This window comes from Physeter macrocephalus, chromosome 19 (assembly GCF_002837175.3).
Source record: "Physeter macrocephalus isolate SW-GA chromosome 19, ASM283717v5, whole genome shotgun sequence".
In the NCBI taxonomy this organism is placed as follows: domain Eukaryota; kingdom Metazoa; phylum Chordata; class Mammalia; order Artiodactyla; family Physeteridae; genus Physeter; species Physeter macrocephalus.
In genome coordinates this window covers 24,499,637-24,520,040 of record NC_041232.1, presented here as the reverse complement: position 1 = coordinate 24,520,040, position 20,404 = coordinate 24,499,637, and the positions used below count along the sequence as shown (strand labels likewise).

The 20,404-nt window shown below is 50.9% G+C and overlaps 1 protein-coding gene across 2 annotated transcripts in view; it reads right to left on the bottom strand.

The window, feature by feature from the left end:
- Positions 1–20,404, bottom strand: part of ADGRD1 (adhesion G protein-coupled receptor D1) — a 142,235-nt gene that overhangs the window by 45,907 nt on the left and 75,924 nt on the right. For both annotated transcript variants that reach the window (XM_055080627.1, XM_028480274.2), the window contains exons 14-15: positions 4,491–4,564; positions 455–578 (exon numbers count right to left, since the gene is read on the bottom strand). In XM_055080627.1, coding sequence (XP_054936602.1) covers positions 455–578; positions 4,491–4,564 — 198 coding nt within the window. The remainder of the gene's footprint in view (positions 1–454; positions 579–4,490; positions 4,565–20,404) is intronic.

Below are 20,404 nucleotides of genomic sequence, written 5' to 3'. Positions count from 1 at the left end.
AGGACACGGTGTGGCCACCCTGGACATAGATGCAGCTGTGTGCCACCACTGGTGACACCTTCTCTGGACATCCAGGCACACTGCTTGTAGCCGAGGACCTCGCTCTGCTAGACACGCCCATGGCGCAGGGAGGGTTTCACAGCCCAGTGACCAAAGACAGAAAACGCGGCCATGACCACCTCCTAGGCGGCACGTGCATCCTCGAGAGGGACGCGGGGTCTGCACAGGTGCTGGCTGAGGAAACCTGGAGCGCGGGAGCTTTTGCCAGAGAAGCGGAGTCTCATGGATGTCCCCAGCCACCGGGCCTCCCTACCTGCGCAGGCCCCCATCGGCCCTGCTGCGGCTGAGGCCCCCGGCGCTGACGACGAAGACCTGCCACCCGGCCCCCACTGCAGGCTGACGGAGAGAGGGCACCTCTCCGCAGTCCACGAGCCCCTCCCCGCCTGGCGCTTACCTCCAGCGGGACCACCTGCATCAGGATGGCAAAGTTGGTGAGGTGCGTGCAGCGGCAGACAGAGTAGCTGAGGTTCCCTCTGGTGAGAGCGCAGTCCTGGTTCGACCAGATGCCTTCTCCGGAGCTGAGGACACAGGAGGGACCGTCAGCGGGAAGCAAAGCCCACCCTTGGCCCGTGGACTGAGAAAGCGCTCTCGCCACCAGGCTGATGAGACTCGGATGTTTCTGGTGTTGATCAGGCCCCATGAAACACGCACCTCTTTCCTTCTGGGAGGGGAAAGCGCCATAACCACTTTGGCCCAGTCACTTTGCAAAACACCTGGTCCAACATCCAATAAATACGAAATGTCCACTGGCCATCTGTATGTCTTCTTTGGAGAAATGTCTATTTAGATTTTCTTACCATTTTTTGACTGGGTTGGTTTTGTTGTTGTTATTGAGTTGTATGGGCCCTTTGTATATTTTGGAAATTAAGCCCTTGTCAGTTGCGTCACTTGCAAATATTCTCCCATTCCGTAGGTTGTCTTTTCATTTTGTTTATGGTTTCCTTTGCTGGGCATATACCCAGACAAAACTACAATTCAGAAAGATCCATGCACCCCAATGTTCACAGCAGCACTGTTCACAATAGCCAAGACGTGGAAGTAACCGAAATGTCCATCAACAGATGAATGGATAAAGAAGACGTGGCACGTATGTACAATGGAATACTACTCAGCCATAAAAAAGAATGAAATAATGCCCTTTGCAGCAACATGGATGCAACTAGAGATGATCATACGATGTGGCACGTATGTACAATGGAATACTACTCAGCCATAAAAAAGAATGAAATAATGCCCTTTGCAGCAACATGGATGCAACTAGAGATGATCACACTAAGCGAAGTTAAGTCTCAGAAAGACAGAGACCAATACCATATATCACTTATATGTGACATCTAAAATACAACACAAATGAACATATCTATGAAACAGAAACAGACTCACAGACACAGAGAACAGACTTGTGGTTGCCAAGGGGGAGGGGGGTTGGGGGAAGGATGGATTGGGAGTTTGGGACTAGCAGATGCAAACTATTATATATAGAATGGATAAACAACAAGGCCCTACTGTATAGCACAGGGAACTATATTCAGTATCTTGTGACAAAACATAATGGAAAAGAATATGAAAAAGAATATATATATCTATAACTGAATCACTTTGCTGTACAGAAGAAATTAACACAACATCGTAAATCAACTGTACTTCAATAAAATCTAGAAAACGTGAAGTGTGCGGGTCCTGCAACCCAGCAATCCCACTTCTAGAGAATTCTGAGCTCTGTGCCCAGGGATGCGTCTGGGGTATTTACTGAATGATGCGTGATACTAGAGAACATTTTAAAGTTACCTAATGTCCACCTCGGGGACCTGCATAAAATTTGGTGGGGTATATACATCAGTCAAAAGCAGCATGTATCCATACGGATAAAACACAGAAACTTAACATACAATGTTGAATGCGTAATAATGATGCAAGGGCATGACACGAAAGAAGATCGTATATTTTCTATGAACATAACCATAAATTATAGATAAATTATTGAGAAAACTCCCCACAGAGAGGGCAAGAGACCAGGATAAGATGTAAAAGTCTTTCACTTATTTACTTTTTTATAATTTTTTAAAGGATAATGTTTTGACGTATTACCTGCTTTATTTCCTAAAGTATAGACCAAGACAAAAATGACTTGAAGCAAAAATGCACAAATGTTAACTGTGGTTCATTCTTGTGGTGAGAATATGAGCGACTACAATTTTCTTCCCTGTATCTCTCTATATTTTCAAATTCGAAAAAAAGGCTGCTTAAATGGTTCTTCCCAGAAATTGCAACTCTGAGTGATCAGCAAAGACAAATCTTTGCTTCGGCCAAAGACAGGGGCCCCTGGGGAAAGCTTTTATACAGCTGAAGAAATTTAAAGGCTCCAGTTTCTCTTTGCTGTACTTTCAGTTTTCACGGCAATGTCAGCCGTGGATGAGAAAGGTGGCTGTCCCAGAGGGGTGATGGATAAAGACAGTCCTGCCCCGCCCCTGCGGTGTTCTGTGAACAAAGCACACGCTAGTGGCGTCTTTATTGTCATCCCTGAGGCGGAGGGTGTCCCTGGGAGGATGCTGTGTGATTGTAACTCTCGGTGGGTTGGGCAGCGTGGAACCCGAGGGTGAGGTGGGTCGCCTGGAGGAGGCTGAGGGGTGGCACTGAGCCTGATGGCCGAGGCGCGGGGACAGCGGCTTCAGAGGCAGTGTTTGTGGTAAGTCAGGTGGGGAGCATTTAGCAGAGACCAGAGAGCGGCCAGCACCACTCGAGCCACCTGCTTTCAGGAGCGACCCCCCAATAACGTCAGGATAAAAGGGCCTTAAAGATGGGCACGGCCTGCCCCTCCCTGCCACCTGTTAGCGCTAACCCGCCCCTGGTCCTTGAGGAGAACCAGCGACACCGGCTGCTGGGCCGTATGTGACCTTTGTCCACGGAATGTATGAACGCCACACGTGCATTAGAGGGTGACCTGAAAACTAGCGGGCACGAATTCGGGGAGCGTGATCCTAGGATGGAACGTCTCCCCTCTGCTGACGCCAAGAGTGACCGCGAACTGGAGCCACGGAGCCGTGACGACGTCTTCGTTAATCAGGGGAGCTGAGCCCCGCGTGGCATCACCTCTGTGTGCGTGTAAAGATCCGCGTCCCAGGGAAGCCGCGGAAACAAGAAACCTGGTTCCCCGACTTGTGAATAAATAAATCTGCCATGGCAGCCAGGTCAAGAGATATAAAATAACAGGAAAATATGTGTCTTACCCTGTGACCTAGGAAGTTGGCATCTGAGCAGAAAACTGTTCTTTCACATGCATAAATGGAATGTGTGCATATAAATACGAAAAATATACTACATGTCGGTGAAAAGAGACGTGGGCAGAGCACAAAATAAGGATGGTGGATGATGCCGGAAACATGGAACTAAACAACACCATATACTTCCCAGGAACATAAATTATCAAAAAATACACACAAAAATCTCCCCACCGTGGCTACTATGGGCAAGAGGAGAGATCAGGATAAGATCTAAAGGTCCAACGGAACATATGCTTTTTTTATAATGTTTTCTTTTTTAAAAGAATCATGTTTTGATATATTGCTTCTATCATTTGTTAAAGTGTAAGTCTAGGGAAAAAAAGTGACCCAGAATTCTAAGCTCAGTGAGAATATCTTTCAAAAATAAAAGTTTGCTGAACTTACTGCCAGCAGACTCACACTACAAGAAAAGTTACAGGAATATACCAGACGGAAACTGTGATCTACACAAAGAAATGAAATAGCTGGAGATGGAAAAAAATGAAGGGAAATATGCAATTATTATTTCCTTAATTTGAATTGCTTTAGAGGATAACTAACTTTCTAAAGCAAAAATCCTAGCAATGTATTGTGCATTTCTGGCATCTGTAAAGGTAAAATGTACAACAAGAACAGTGCAAAGGATGGGCAAGAAGAATTGTGAAAAGATTGTTGTAACGTCTCAGAATACGTGTGTGGTGGTATAAAATATTATTGGAAGGTAGACACAGATGAATTAAAGATATATACTCTAAGCCCCAGGGCAACCACTACATGAAATTAAAAGGAAGTATACACCAGAAGTCAATAGCAGAGATAAAGTGGCATCAAAAATACACACAAAAAGACCACCTAGGGGGGTGGGATAGGGAGGGTGGGCGGGAGACGCAAGAGGGAGGAGATATGGGAACATAGGTATATGTATAGCTGGTTCACTTTGTTACACAGCAGAAACTAACACACCATTGTAAAGCAATTATACTCCAATGAAGATGTTAAAAAATACACACAAAAATCCAACTGGAGTAAGAAAAAGAGAATATAAGAAGCAAAAAAATAAAAGTAGATCATAACCTGGACAGGCATGTGACCGAGCATGGACACCCTGGGCCCCCTCCCTCCCCTCCTCTGCTCCCTCCTCGCCCCGGGACCCTCCCACGCGGATAGTACCTGAAGTCCAGGAAGGCACAATACAGGAAGATTCGGTTGCTCTCGTTGGTAGCCTCGATGTACTGCCTTTGACTCTGAAATGACAGAGGATGGATACGCCTCGTGATCCAGCTGGAGAAGCCGAGCTGCCAAAACTGATGTGAGAGCCACACCCTCACAGCCCACAAGACCCCACAGGGTTGGCAATACACAAAGCCCTTGACCTTCCATCGCAACCCTTGTGGTCAGAGAGGGCGGGTCACCCGGCCCCATCTCTCCCCCGGCTCTCCTTTGCCAGGGCTCCCGCCTCAGGGCCTTTGCACTTGCTGTGTCCTCCCTCTAGAAAGCTCTCTCCCAAGACAACGCCGTGGCTCCCTCCCTCCCGGCCTTCTCCTCAGGAGACCCTGCCGGCTCATTCAAAACAATACTAACCTTCCCATTCCTCTTACCGCGTTTTTTCATAGCACTGATCTCCACGCAGCACATTATGTATTTACTTATTTATTTGTCTGCTGTCTTCCTCTCTAGAACGTGTACACAGTGAGCTATCTCGTTTACTGCTGTATCCCTGGTGCCTATCCTAGTGTCTGGCACACGGCAGGCGCTTACTAAATATTTATTGAACCAATGGACAAAAGAACGAATAAGTGAACAGTTCCATCAATGACCCTGTTCCTAGGATTCTCGCTCTCCCAAGAGAGAAAGTCTCATCCCTGGGCTTTTCCTGGAAGCCAGCTCAGGGCACCTGGCAGCAGCTGCTCTGCCCTCAACGAGATGCAGAGACTCGTCCAGGAATCTTGCCAGGGAGCTTGGGAAGCCAGCAGCACCACCGGAAACTGGGATCAATAGTATCTAATTGACTCCCAATCAATAGGTCAAGAACCTCTTATTTGATGTCCCCGGACACCCAACCACCGGGCTGGGCTGCAGGAGAACGTGTGGGTCAGAAACCGATAGGGGCATCCTCTCTCTGAGCACCCACTGGTTCAGGAGGGAGGGGCGTGGTACTCAGGGAGGTGAGCTTACCTGAGCCTCAAACCCTATAAGGAAACTCAGGGAGGAGCCCAACCAAAGGCTCAAGAAAGTCCATGGGAAAAACCCTGAAAAGGTTACGCCTTCCTTTCTCTCACCCTGTTTTTCAGGCTGCGTCCCAGACGCCTGACCTCATCCACATGCCACCTGGGCCGCCCCGGCTGGCACCCCATCCCACGTTCAATGCTGAGGACGGTTTTCAAAGAGTGGTCCTCACAGCCGCCCCAGCATCATCCCAGGCCATCCCAGGGCCCCACCACAGAATCAGGAACTCTGGGGAGGAGGACGGCCTCTGGATTTTCACAGGTCCTTCAGGTGACGCACATGAACCGAGAACCGCTAAAAGCTAGACCGGGGCTGCCTATTCTGTCCCCTCCTCGTGCCTCAGCCTGCTGTGACCTTCATGCTCAGTCACAGACAGCCCTGTGGCTGCAGCCATTTAGAACCACAGAAGGTCATTAGCAGGGGAACTGCAGCGTGCAATGTGCAAGCCGCTGGTGACCCCCGCCCAGTCTCAGCGAGGCTTCCTTGGCCCCGGCAGGACCAGACCCTCCAGGACACTGCTGTGTGCCGTTTGTTCCCCCTTTTTTCCTCCCTCTACCCCTAAAGTGCCCCTCCCCCCTTCCCCCTCCCCACTGGTAACCACTAGTTTGTTCTCTATATCTGTGACTCTGTTTCTTTTTTGTTGTATTTACTAGTTTGTTGTTATTTTTGAGATTCCATATATAAGTGACATCAGACAGTATGTATCTTTCTCTGTCTGACTTATTTCACTTAGCATAATGCCCTCCGAGTCCATCCATGTTACTGCAAATGGCAAAATTTCATTCTTTTTTATGGCTGAGTAGTATTCCGTTGTATATATGGACCACATCTTCCTTATCCATTCATCTTTTGATGGATGCTTAGGTTGCTTCCACACCTTGACGATTGTAAATAGCGCTGCTATGAACACTGGGGTGTATATATCTTTTCAAATTAGTGTTTTTATTTTTGGTTTTTTTGCAGCTATAGACCCAGGAGTGGAATTGCTGGGTCATATGCTATTTCTATTTTTAGTTTTTTAAGGAACCTCCATACTGTTTTCCACAGTGGCTGCATCCATTTCCATTCCCGCCAACAGTGTAGGAGGGTTCCCTTTTCTCCACATGCTCATTTGTTATTTGTGTCCTTTTTGACAATAGCCATTCTGACAGGTGTGAGGCGATATCTCACTGGGGGTTTGGTTTTCATTTTCCTGATGATTTGTGATGTTGAGCATCTTTTCAGGTGCCTGTGGCCATCTGCATTTGCCCTTTGAAAAAATGTCTATTCAGTTTTTCTGCCTATTTTTAAATCAGGTTGTTTGTTTGTTTGATGTTGAGTTATATGAGCTGTTTCTGTAATATATGTTGGATATTAACCCCTTATCGGTCGTATCATTTGCAAATATCTTTTCCCATTCACTAGGTGGTCTTTTCGTTTTGTCACGGCTTCCTTTGCTGTGCAAAAGCTTTTCAGTTTAACTAGGTCCCATTTGTTTAAACTACGTGTGATGCTTGTGTAAAGTAATGAAATGTGACGGCAGCAGGACTAGCAACCAGGCGCCCACGTCATCAGAGGCCCTGAAGCTTCCCCAGGAAGAAGGGTCGCCCCTTCTCTCATCGCCAGCCCTGCTCTGAGCGCGGGGAAGCGTTTCCATGTGGGAGCGGCATAGAGGCCGAAGCCCTGACCCTCTGAGACTCTGGATCTGAATCACTCTTCAAGGGGAATTTAAAAATCAGGCGCGACCCACGAGCCAAGTGCCTGTGTGGTCGGCAGGGTGGAGCGCAGACCGGGGTCTGGGGCCAGGATCACACCCTAGATGGGAAACTCCTGCCTCTGTCTGGGCTCCTCCCGGCTCCGCGCCTGTGATTGAAAAAGCAGATCCTCTCCTTCTGTGTTTGAAGTTTGCAGCTGAAATGGAACAAAGGCTCTCAGCACGTCTGCAGGAAAGGAGGCCTAGACGGTTCCCAGGAGCACGACTGGACGGTGCTCACACTGGATGGCGTGAACACACCGGTCATGGTGCTGCCAGAGAACGGAGGGCGAGGCCTCCAGGTCACGGACCACTTTCCCAGAGGCGTGGGAGGCGCCGTCCGCCCATCAGCCTCCCGAGTGCCTGGGCGAGGGAGGAAAATCTTTCCGGCCAGTCACCCAGGGCCCAGGAGGTAGGGCGCCCCCATCAGGGCGGGATGGGCAAGCAGCATCCCCCTTGAACCCCTCCTGGGTCCTGAGGCCGAGGACCCTGTGGAGCCCTGTGGTCCACAGGGAAGCCCTGACTCTTCACCAGACGTGTCCACCCAAGCACATCCCACGGGGAAGGGCTACACGGGCCCAGCGGAACCCTCCTATGGGATCTGAGACTTCTGCCAACAGCCACAAGGACTTCCCATTTGGGGAGAAGCAGATGGGATTGACTGAGAATTCACTGTCTGCTGCTAGTACAGCAAGGGGTCTCCTTCTGAGAGGCGCACACCAGGAGAGGAGAAAATCTACCCGACAACAGCCTGTGAACGTTCGTTGTTTAGAAATGTGCTTGTTTTTTAGTCCTGTATAATCGTCCCTCGGTAACCGTGGGGAATTCGTTCCAGGAGCCCCGAGGATACCAAAGTCCACAGATGCTCAAGTGCTGTATAAAAAGCGGTGTCGTTTTTGCATATAACCTACACACATCCTCCTGTATACTCTAAATCATCTGTAGATTACGTATAATACCTAATACAATGTAAATCCTATGTAAACAGTTGTCAGTGCACGGTAAATTGATATTTTGCTTTTTGGAAATTTCTGGAATTTTTTTCTGAATATTTTCCATCCGAGGTTAGTTGACTCTGGATGTGGAACCCTCAGATACAGAGGGCTGACTGTACATAGTTTAACTTATACATTGGTCGGAAAGGTACTTGCCTATCTCTGTCCCAAGCAAAACACAGATGTCTCCACGGCCCTTCATTTTGACCCTTAGTAAAGCAACGCAAGGGGTCCAAGTGCCCCCCGCATAGCTGTGGGCAGGTGCGCACGGCCGTCGGCACCCTCCTCTCCAGCCGGGCTCACCTCACAAGCCAGGGGCCAGGACTCTGCATGACTGAAACGTCCCACCTTTAGGAGAAGCAAGAATCAGAGAGGTAATGTTGAGTGGGGATGACGGGGGACACCGTTCCTCCAGCCTCCGTCTCCTCTGGCATCTTGGGGTGCTTCCTTCCCCCACAGAATCACAGGCAGTCCCTCCTGAAGATGCCGAGACAGACTCCAGCATCTTAGCCTCTGGCAGGACGGGCGCAGGGCAGGGCCCCATGAAGGAGACACCTGAGATTCACCTCCGGAAAGGGAGACCTGGGCGGCCTGCTGGGCTGAGCTGGCCCAAGTGCTGAGGGTGAAAGGTCAGACAGGGTGAGACGCTGAGACCTTTGACCTCACGGAGCGGGGGCTCCGAGGGGCCCTGCGGCTCCGTGCCCTCGCCACCCCAGCACCATCTGCGCTGAGCTCCGCCCGTCCTGGCTCCCCGGAGGGGTGGGCCATGCCCGGGGCACTGAGGACCCTCGGGCGCTGTGCTCGGACCCCCCCGACACCCCTCAGTGTGTGACCAGCTCATCCGAGGACACCCCAAGGCCCTGACCCCTGGCCCCGCGCGCGCCCTCCCCGTCCAAATGCCGCCTGAATCCCCAGCTCCCGCGGCCCTTCCGGGCCCACCGGCCGATCGAGGCCCCTTTGGGCGTCAGTCGGTCCGTCCTGTCGGTGGACAGACACGTCGTGGCCACACGAGGCACAGACGGCCCGGCGGGTGCTGACACGCGCCCGGCCTCGGCCTCAGCCGGCGGCGGGACCGCAGGCCCAGGTGCGCCCAGGCCCCGACCTGCCGATGCGTCCGCGTGCGGTGAGCTCGGCCGGGGACGCCGCGAGGGGCGCGCGCGGGACACAGCGGCACGGCCACCGCCTCCGGGTCAGAGACGCCCACCGCGGACCCGTGCCGAGCCGGGGAACGCGGGTGCACGCCTGCGGCACGCTCGGGTCTCCCCGCCTTCCCTGTCCCTGCGGGTGCTGGGCGCGGGGCCGGGTCCCGTGCCAGAGGGAATTCAATTCGAAACGCGCTCGCCCGTGGCTTCCCGGGCCCTCTCCCCTCTGCTGAAGCTCGCGGCTCCAGTGCGAGAGCAGCGGGGCCTGCAGACTCCTGAGTCTTCGGCTCACGGTGTATATTCGGTGCGTAAACCTGCCCGGCGGGTGGGGGAACACGCAGAGAGGAAACTGCTCCATGCTTCCAGCAAAAAACAAAGAAAAACCCCGTGAACTTACATAGGGATGTGGAATTAGGACAGCGGCCTCAGAACCGAACAGAAAGTGCTTTCAAATCGTCCCCGTGGCCCAGGTAACACGAGTCGGGAAGGTCCCAGTGGAAGATGCGCTGACACGGGCTAGACTGGGCCCCAGGCCCGTCCCTGCATCTGGCATTTAGAGCTGCGGCGTCTCAGAGCAGAGAGATGGGTCCCAGGGAAGGCGGAGCGGGGGGCAGAACAGAAGCAGAAAGAGGCAGGACTGCGTGAGCTCCTGTGAGCCCGCAGGTCGGGGTTCTTTCCGAAAGCTCCATCCCCATTTCACAGGAATGGGCTGCACAGATTCTTCGTTTTTTAAGGAGGGAAGTCTTGCGCTGAGCCACACACGGAGGACTGTTCGATGCCAGACATCTTATTTATTTACAGCTCTCTCGTGAGTCTGGGGTCGCCACACAGATTTGCTTCCAGTTTGGTTCAAACAGGACCAGGGCACCTGTCCTGGCCTCAGATTCCTAACGTTTAATCCCACTTCACCCCTTTGCCCCCTCATTCCCCGCTCAAGTTAACCACAGAGACATCAGGTGTCCCCAGAAACTCCTCCAGGGAACACCGGCTCACAGACCCCAGTGCCAGGCCCGCTGTACCTAAGAGGGGCACCTTGACCCTGGAGGGTTTAACTCCCAAAGGAGACGCTCAATGCCCTCTCCTTCCTAATCCAAGAGGGGAGGGTGGAGGACACCTTGGGATTTGTCTGAATTAGGACAAATTCATTAAAGTAGCAAAAATGTCTTTTCTAGGGAAAACATAAGATCCTCATTTTTCTGGAATCATCTCCTCCCGTGAGAAAACGTGCTCCTTAAAAAAAATAAGTGCCATTAACTTTTGTTATAGTGACTCATAAAATACATTCTGTGCGTGCCCACAGGTCTAAGATAACAACATTGTCCTAATACAGGGTGAATTTTCAGAAAGAAAATGAGTTAAAGACACATCCTGACAGTCAGCAAATAGATCAGTGGAACAGAGTAGAGACCCCAGAGACAGCCCGCACAAGTCCAGTCAACTGATGTTTGACAAAGAATCAAAAATAATTTAATGAAGGAAGGATAGTTCTTTCACCAAATAATGCGAGAGCAACTGGCCATCCATAGGACAATCAATCAATCAATCAATCAATAACCCAACCTAAATCTCACACCTTACAACAAATTAACTGAAAATAGATCCTACAGTAAATGTTAAACATAAAACTGTAAAACTTTTAGATGATAACATAGAAAAAAAAATCTTCAGGACCTACAGTCCATTGACGAGTACTCAGCTATGACACCAGTGTAGGAAATACATTCCATAAAATTGAAAAATAAATAAATTGGGCTTCATTAAAACGAAAAACCTCACACTCTGTGAAAGACCCTATTAAGAGGATAAAAAGATGAGCTACAGATTAGGAGAAAACATTTACAAGCCACGTATCTGACAGAGGAGCCACATCCAGAACATATAAAGGATTCTCAAAACTCAACTGTAAAAAAACAGAATAAAACAAAGAATCCCATTAGAAACAGGGGAAAGGACGTGAAGAGACGTTTCGCTGAAGAGGATACGCAGACGGCAAATAAGCAGAAGACAACATCTTCAGCATCACTAACCCTTAGGGAAATTCAAATTCAGACCACAATGAGAACAACTAAAATAAAAGACTGACTGAACCAAACACTGGCAAAGATGCAGAGAAACTAAATCGCTCGTACATTGCTGGTGGGAACATGAAATGGTACAGCCACTCTGGAAAAGCGTTTGGAAGTTTTAAGAAATATGGAAAATACTTATCCCCTGACCCTGCAATTGTACTCCCGGGCATTTACCCCAGAGAAAGAGAAACTATTTCCACACGAAAACCTGTACACGATTCTTCATAACAGCTTTACTTGTAATTGTCAAAAATTGGAAACAACCAAAACATCCCTCAGTGGGTGACTGGCTAAAAACACTGCAATTTATCCAGACCCTGGATGACCATTCAGCAAAAAAGGTTTGAACTAGTGATACACGTGACAGCTTGTATGGATCTCACGGGCATTAGGTTGAATGAAAAAAAGCCAATTTCAAAAGGCAAGGTCTGTGTGATTTTATTTATATACCCTTTTCAAAATGACAAAATCATAAGGATGGAAAACGGATCGTTGGTTGCCAGGAGTTATGGATGGAAGTGCAACCAAAGGAGATGTTTTGGGTGGTAAGGTGGTTCTGTATCTTGATTTCAGCGATGTTCTTGTGAATCTATCATTATTCCAAAATAAAAAATTTTTTAAGAGCTAAACCAGCATCAGATGAACGATCACCAAGCCAAGCTTTCTAGCGGGAGGAAACACAACTTGGGCAGGAGATAAAATGTCCCCAACCATTAGGCCTGGGATTTTAATATCTAAGTTTCATTTTGACTCGCTGAATTCTGCACAGGAACATGGAATTAGGTGGTAAGCCACTTAAGGGGACCACAGGTCTCATCGTCGGGGACGATACAACCATAATTCATAATTCTCCTCTCCTCCTCCCCGGCGCCTCGGATCTCAACTACCTGTCACCACACGTGAGTCCCAGGCAAACCCAGCACAACGAGGTGCACGGCGGACCCGGGTGCAGGCCCCCTCACTTCCTCCCAGGGACCTCCTTCTGCCTCCTGGGGCCCTGGGTGCTATATTCACACCCCTTTTGGATCCTGAGGCGTGTGTTTCGTTCCCACTTAAAGCACGAGTATCTCCTGTGTGGTCTGGGCCAGAAGCAAGGGAGAAGATCGTTCCGCACAGGGTCCGCCCACAGCCTTCTGGCTCCCGTCGGAGCCCGTCCCCACGTACAGCCGAGGGGTCAGCTTTTTGTTGGTTCAACGTCTTTGTTGGAGTGTAACTGCTTTACAGTGGTGTGCTAGTTTCTGCTGTATAACAGAGTGAATCAGCTATGCATATACATATGTTCCCGTATCTCTTCCCTCTTGCGTCTCCCTCCCTCCCACCCTCCCCATCCCACCCCTCTAAGTGGACACAAAGCACCGAGCTGATCTCCCTGTGCTATGCGGCTGCTTCCCACTAGCTATCCACCCTACGTTTGGTAGTGTATATAAGTCCATGCCACTCTCTCACTTCGTCCCAGCTTACCCTTCCCCCTCCCCGTGTCCTCAAGTCCGTTCTCTGCGTCTGTGTCTTTATTGCTGTCCTGCCACTAGGTTCTTCAGAACCTATGCAGATGGCCAACAAACACATGAAAGGATGCTCAACATCACTAATCATGAGAGAAATGCAAATCAAAACTACAGTGAGGTATCACCTCACACCGGTCAGAATGGCCATCATCAAAAAAGCTAAGAACAATAAATGCTGGAGAGGGTGTGGAGAAAAGGGAACCCTCTTGCACTGTTGGTGGGAATGTAAATTGCTACAGCCACTATGGAGAAGAGTAGGGAGGTTCCTTAAAAAAAAGAAAATAGAACTACCACACGACCCTGCAATCCCGCTACTGGGCATATACCCTGAGAAAACCATAAATCAAAAAGATACATGTACCACAATGTTCACTGCAGCTCTATTTACAATAGCCAGGATGTGGAAGCAACCTAAGTGTCCATCAGCAGATGAATGGATAAAGAAGATGTGGCACATATATACAATGGAATATTACTCAGCCATCAAAAGGAACGAAATTGAGTTATTTGTAGTGAGGTGGATGGACCCAGAGTCTGTCATACAGAGTGAAGTAAGTCAGAAAGAGAAAAACGAATGCCGTATGCTAACGCATAAATAGAGAATCTAAAAAAAAAAAAAAAGTGGTCGGCTTTTACCTTCAGGTCTCCTTCTGGAATATTTCTCTTCCCAGATGCCTCTTACTCGTGGAATATTTGTGTTATAAATTTTTTCCCCGGACACCTGGTTTGAATTTTTCAAAGACGTTTCACAAACTTTAATGTTATGTGAACTGTGATATAAGAAAGGGGAAAAAAAGAAGCTAGACTTAAAATATGGCTTCAATATTGATCGGTTTGATCTTCCCCAAATGAACTCGCTGCCTTTCCCTCCCGCCCTGAAGATGTTCTCCACGAAGGGAAAAGGAAGGGCAGTGATCCCTAAATCAATCGTCCACTCTGGCTCTTACTTCCAATGTCACATACAGCCCGAAAATTCTGGAATTTTAAACTCAACTATAACTTTGAATATATCTCTGAAAAGAGTCTGCGATCAAAACAGGTAAATGCTGGACTTCCCTGGTTGCGCAGTGGTTAAGAATCCGCCTGCCGATGCAGGGGACACGTGTTCGAGTCCTGGTCTGGGAGGATCCCACATGCCGCGAAGCAACTGAGCCCGTGCACCACAACTACTGAGCCTGCCCTCTAGAGCCCGTGAGCCACAACTACTGAAGCCCCCGCGCCTAGAGCCTGTGCTCCGCAACAAGAGAAGCCACCGCAATGAGAAGCCCGCGCACCGCAACAAAGAGTAGCCCCCGCTCGCCGCAACTAGAGAAAGCCCGCGCACAGCAACGAAGATCCAGTGCAGCCAAAAATTAATTAATTAATTAATTAAATTTAAAAAAAAAAAAAAAACAGGTAAACCCTGCCCCATGTATATCAGGATCCTCAGGTGGGAGGGAAAAAATAGTATTTTTCATAACACAAACTACAAAGCAGAACTCTCGAAATAAATTTTTAGGATTTGCAGATAATCAGGAAATTTCAATTACAGGTATACCCGTGGGGGTCATATCAGAAGGTCCCAGGGAGTGTAATACTTTTATTTCTATGCAAATAATGAGATGGGTTTAAAGGTTATAAAATTCTGATCTGTTTTACAGCCTGGTTCTGTGGCTGTTAATAATAATAAATCATGTTTGTGGTCTTGAACCCTCTTACAAACCACATTAAAAATGATGTTATTTTTCATGAATGATGAGCAATTTTTCTTAGAAAAGAAAGTAGAAATTTAGAAGCCCACGATTTGCATTCTAGAACAGTCTAATGAAAGATGTGTTCAGTGAACTCTCCCCAGCGTGTTCTGTGATACGTATTCCCGTTAATCATCTTTGCTTCCCATTTTCCTGCTTGCTACTCTATTTTATTAGCTCATATATAAAATAGTTTAACCCAAATTTTCCCAGGCCTTAAACTCACACATGCAAAAAAAAAAAAATCCTTTTCTTAAGGCAATAGAGAATATATAAAGCTTTTCCCTTGAAATTCTCTTCTCACATATTGAAAGACTACGTTTGAAAAGGGTAAAATCATGACTCTCAAATAGATATAAAATGAACACCTATTAACTATATTATCTAGCTCATTAATGATTGAAGCAACCGCTAAGATGTTAGTATCACTTCAAAGAAAAACCCAAAGAATCATACATCTATGAGGCCACCAGGAATGCTGAAGTAAATTTGCTTAATAGATACAAAAGTGGCAAAACTGGTTGATATCCACAGGGAAATAATTATTCCACTGACTCTCCATCTCTGCCAGACAACATTTGCATTTCAATGGACAGAATTACAGATCTCAATGTGAACAGTTCATAGAAAATGATTTTGTAAGCCAGATCCCAAAGGTCCTGAAATATGAACATGGCCAATTACTTGTGAAATGAACACCTGTCATTCTCAGGGTACAAAAACCATGTGAGATTTTTTTCCAAACCACTATGTTTGCTTCTATGGAAAAGCTTCTACTTAAAGATATATATCTTCCTGAACTGGCAGAGCATTCCAGCAGAATTTAGCAGCATTGAACAAAGAAGTGTTTCCAAGAAAAAAAACAAAACACTCATCATACGTCATGGTGTAAATATGGCAAAAAGGAGGATGCAAATGTGAGAGCACAGGACAATGAAAGAGGAGCAGACAGACGGCAGAGAGCAGGGTGACCAGCCGGTGACGTCCTTGGTTCCACCGTGACAGTGCCGGTTCCATGAAGGTTGTCAGAAAAGAAAATACAAGAAAGACTGGAAATGATGCTTTGGAAAACGAGCACATGACGGGGGAGGTCTCAGTGCCCGGATCTGAGAGAGAACAGCCCCAGGCTCTGCACACGTGAGGGGACCCTCTGGCCGGCCGAGTCCCCCAGATGCGTTCTATGCTGTAAACAGAGGCCGAGGTGCCTGGGAACCGGGTCTCGAATGCACTGCGCGGACGGCATCCTGGCAGGGTCAGCCAGAGCACTGGCCGTTCTGGTTGCTGATGTCCTTCCCCTGGGTCCTTGCCCCTTCAGAGCTCCTGTGATCCCTAAAGAGCTCATGAAACCATCTTCCTTGACTTAATTGCATAAAGCTGCCAAGAAAGGTTGGTGCCCTCAACTTCCATCATTCTGGCTGCTCGGAATCTCTTCCCGCGTACCTCAGTTTCACCTGATTTCACTCCAGTGGGTCTCTCCTCGCTCCCCCTCTCTCCCTGTAGCTCCACGTGAGCCGGGTCTAAGCTAATCGGTGCATTTTCGCTCCCTGACTATTCACTGAAAGAGAAGCCCGTCGGGTCCTGGAGGAGGGAGGGGGTGAATACTCTCCATCACCCCCAGGAAAGCCCTGGAAGCTCCTCTGGCTCCTCGATGGCCATGAACAGGAGCAGACACTCCACCCGTAGGGAGAGCAGAGCTCCTGCCCCAACGGAAGGTGCGCTGAGTCCAGGCGCAGACGAGACGGCTCAGAGACGTGAATGAGGGGTGACCACGGCCGTCGGTGGAGCGGCTGGAGGCCGGGCCGGAGCCCCCAGGACGGCTCAGGGCCCCGGCCCTGCGGGGGCTGAACTCTGTGCAGAGTCTCAGGCCCTCCTGCGGCTGCAGCCCCAGCCTGTCCTCCTCCAACCCCTGAGCCAGCGGCTGTGATGGAGGCTCAGAGCTGCCAGAGATGGGGGGTGAGCACCTGGGGCGGGGGGCACCCCTGAAGTGCAGCACTTACGGGAGAAGCTTTTCCAGGGTGTGGTGTGGGCAGCAACCTCCCTTGGCTCTGCTCCTGGGAACCCCTCCTCTCCTGATAGCTGCCGACAGACCCCCGGAGTCGTCTGGAGGTTCTCAGATAGAGCTCACTAGGAAGGGCTAAGAAAGATGTGATTTCCGTAGCCTGAGGAGGAGGAGACCTCAACATAAACCATTTAATTTAAAAAGGTGGGGTGAGGGCTGCCCTGGTGGTAGAACCCCCTCTCTTCCTTTAAGTAGCTCCCTATTGGTGGAGAAATGTTAAGAAAGCTTTAGAAAGTCAGATGTCCACTGCTGTCCCAAAGATCTTATACTCCAGACAAGTATATGTTGTTACTGAGATTTCCCAATCTGTTTAAAGAGAGGAATCTTGATGGAAAGTTACCATTTAAATACAAACACCCAAGTTCTGTTTCAAATCAAATGGAAAAGACAATGAAATGAACATGCCAGTGGCCTTTGTTGACACCCATCGAAAGAGACAAGGAACCCTTGTTTCTTGAGGCATATCAGCAGAATCCTAAACCTACACAGTCAAGAGGACCGTATCCTCATCCCTCCAGGTAAACACAGATGGTGAACTTCGGAAGTGGAGCAACCATGGGAGAGGTTCGTGGCCTCTGGAAATCTGGACTAGAGAAATACAAGTCAAATTGTAGTTGGAGCAACTCCAGAACAGCTGGCCCACCTGACTCACAGCACTTCCTGCCATGGATGCAGCCAGCGTGTCCTGAGAACTGCACTGATGATGATGGTGAAGATGGTGATGATGGTGATGATGGTGATGAGGGTGATGGTGATGATGAGGGTGATGAAGGTGATGATGGTGGTGAAGGTGATGGTGACGATGGTGATGAAGGTGATGAAGGTGATGATGGTGGTGAAGGTGATGGTGACGATGGTGATGATGGTGGTGAAGGTGATGGTGGTGGTGAAGGTGATGGTGACGATGGTGATGCCGTCTAGGTGATGGTGACGATGGTGATGATGGTGGTGAAGGTGATGGTGACGATGGTGATGATGGTGGTGAAGGTGATGGTGACGATGGTGATGAAGGTGATGAAGGTGATGATGGTGGTGAAGGTGATGGTGACGATGGTGATGATGGTGGTGAAGGTGATGATGGTGGTGAAGGTGATGGTGACGATGGTGATGCCGTCTGCAGACGGCATCACAGGCCCCACTGGTCACGGGAGGCAGCTGAGAACAGAGACCTCCAGGAACTAGCCCGAGGTCACAGCTGGGTCTTGAACCCAGGGAGTTAGCTCCAGAGCCTGCACTCTGCCTGTGGGGAAAGCAGTGGCCTGGCTCAGCCCCAGGGAGGACCCAGAGGCTGATGAGGCAGCCGGCCTCCCCGCTGCGCTCTGAGCGCCGGTACCGTCAGCAGGACGAAGCACAGGAGAGGGGGCTTATGGAGGAGAAGGCCCAGGTCCCCTACGGCCTCTGGGAGGAGAGGAGGCGGGTCCTGCTGCCCAGATCCAGCAGGACGGGCCCTCGAATGCGGGTCTGTCCCGTGCTAGGCAGGAGGGCCACGCTGACATCTGAGAGTGATCGCGTCCTGCCCGCAAATGAGGACAAGAGTCTTTGACGTGAACTATAAAAAGTTCCTGGATCGGCAACCTGTTATCATCGTGGAATGAAGCTGGGACACGCCCGGAACGCCCTCCACCCTGCAAGTCCAAGGAGCCCGGATCACCAGAAACTCCCTCCAGGGCTACACGCCAAGCGCTCTCCCATCTCATCTTACTGCTTCCCAGAGGTGGGGGTTCAAGCCCGGGAAGGCCGGGCGAGCCCCGGGCGCATCTGGGCCGCACCGGATCTCGGCAGCGGGACCTCCGAGCCCAGAAGGTGGGTGGCCGCGCCTTCCGGGCGGCTGCAGAGCAGCTGACGGGAAACGCCCTCCCCAGGGAGGCGGAGACCCAGAGATGATGGGGGCGCCCCGCCCGGGGCTGTCCACAGCCCCACTCCGTTTCAGAAAGGCCGCTGGCCCTGGACTGACCCTGCGTCTGCTGCCTCCCCCTCAGCAAACAGGATGCACAGCCCCGAGCAGCCAGGTGGGGAGCCGCGACAGACGGACATCTGTTCTCCATCGTGCAGAGAAAAGAGCCTCTGACTGACCCTACAGAGACCACGCTTCCCACCCGTGAAGCTGGAGTTGCCACGTGACTCAATTCTGATCGGTGGACGCACTGCGCGGAGGTGCCAGGAGCCTCCCGCAGAGGAGCTGACGGAGGTCCCAGCCCCACCGCCCCCCAAGATGTGTGACAAGGGGGGGGACAAGCAGAGCGCCATCTTGGGCTTGGGGGACAGGGTCCAGATCCTGACGGGCTGCTCCCCAGGGCCCCGCACTGCAAGGCTCGGGACTGCTGGCCCCCAGGGAGAGAAACAGCCCGCTGTGCAAGCTGCTGCCGTGGGGGCTGGGGGGTGAGGACTGATGGTGAGGACGTCGTTCTACGGGAAGCCGAACCCCTGCCACGGATTCGTCGCCTTCTACGAGGCGCCGGGGTGGGGCACGTATGGCATCACCCAGCACGTGGAGGGAATGCCCCTCCTGCCGAAGCCAACTTCTCTCTGGAAAAAGGCTGCAGCTCAGACAAGAATTCCGGCCCCCAACTCGGCAGAAGGAAGAGTCTGGCGATGACACGACGGCGGTGCGGCCATTTCCACATGCCACAGACCACGTGCCCCCCGCCTCGGCCACGCCTCTTCTCAGGGCCACAGGCCAGACCGCCCGGTGACCTGAGCTTCCATCCCGGCGGCCAGGGCGGGGGTGCAGAGCGTCCCTGGAGCACCCCATCACCCGACATGCAGGCTGCGGGACCTGGGCAGGGGCGGAGTCACGGGAACCGTCAGCGCCTCCTGGCCCTGGGTCTCCTACCTCTCACCCCCCAGGGAGCACGTGAGAACAGAAGCTGGCAGCACCCAGGGCCACCAAACCCGCCATTCCCATCCTCATCCTCCCACGGAACCAAGGGTCACCCACCCTCTTGGACCCTGAGCCTGTCCCCGCCAAGGCCCCCGGTTGTTTACTCTGCTCCCGGGTGCAGACCCGTGGGTCGCCTGCTGTGCTGCCCCCTCCCGGATAGCGAGCGCACGTGACCGACACCCACGTGGGTCTCACCCAGGAGGGTCGCCTATAACCCTGTAGTGCTACTCACACACTGGACTGCAGAAGGCACCATGCTGGCCCCAAGGTGACTGTGCACTTCCACGCCCGCAGCTGTGCCATTTCCACGTGGATCGCGGGGCAGCACGCGGCCGGCAATGGGCTAATGCCACCATCCCTCCTCCATGGGGTCCAAAGCCTGGTCCTCCTCCGTTCTGCCTGTTCTTGGACACAGGCCCTGAGCCACCCATCTCAGCAAACCCCCTCCCTCTTCTGCATCCCGGAGCTGTGGCGGGAAGTGAATGAGAACAGGTGGGAGTGGTTTCTATAAAAGCAAAGAACTAGGGCTTCCCTCGTGGCGCAGTAGTTGAGAGTCCGCCTGCCGATGCAGGGGACACAGGTTCGTGCCCCGGTCCGGGAAGATCCCACATGCCACAGAGCCGCTAGGCCCGTGAGCCATGGCCGCCGAGCCTGTGCGTCAGGAGCCTGTGCTCCGCAACGGGAGAGGCCACAGCAGTGAGAGGCCTGTGTACTGCAAAAAAAAAAAAAAAAAAAAAACAAACAA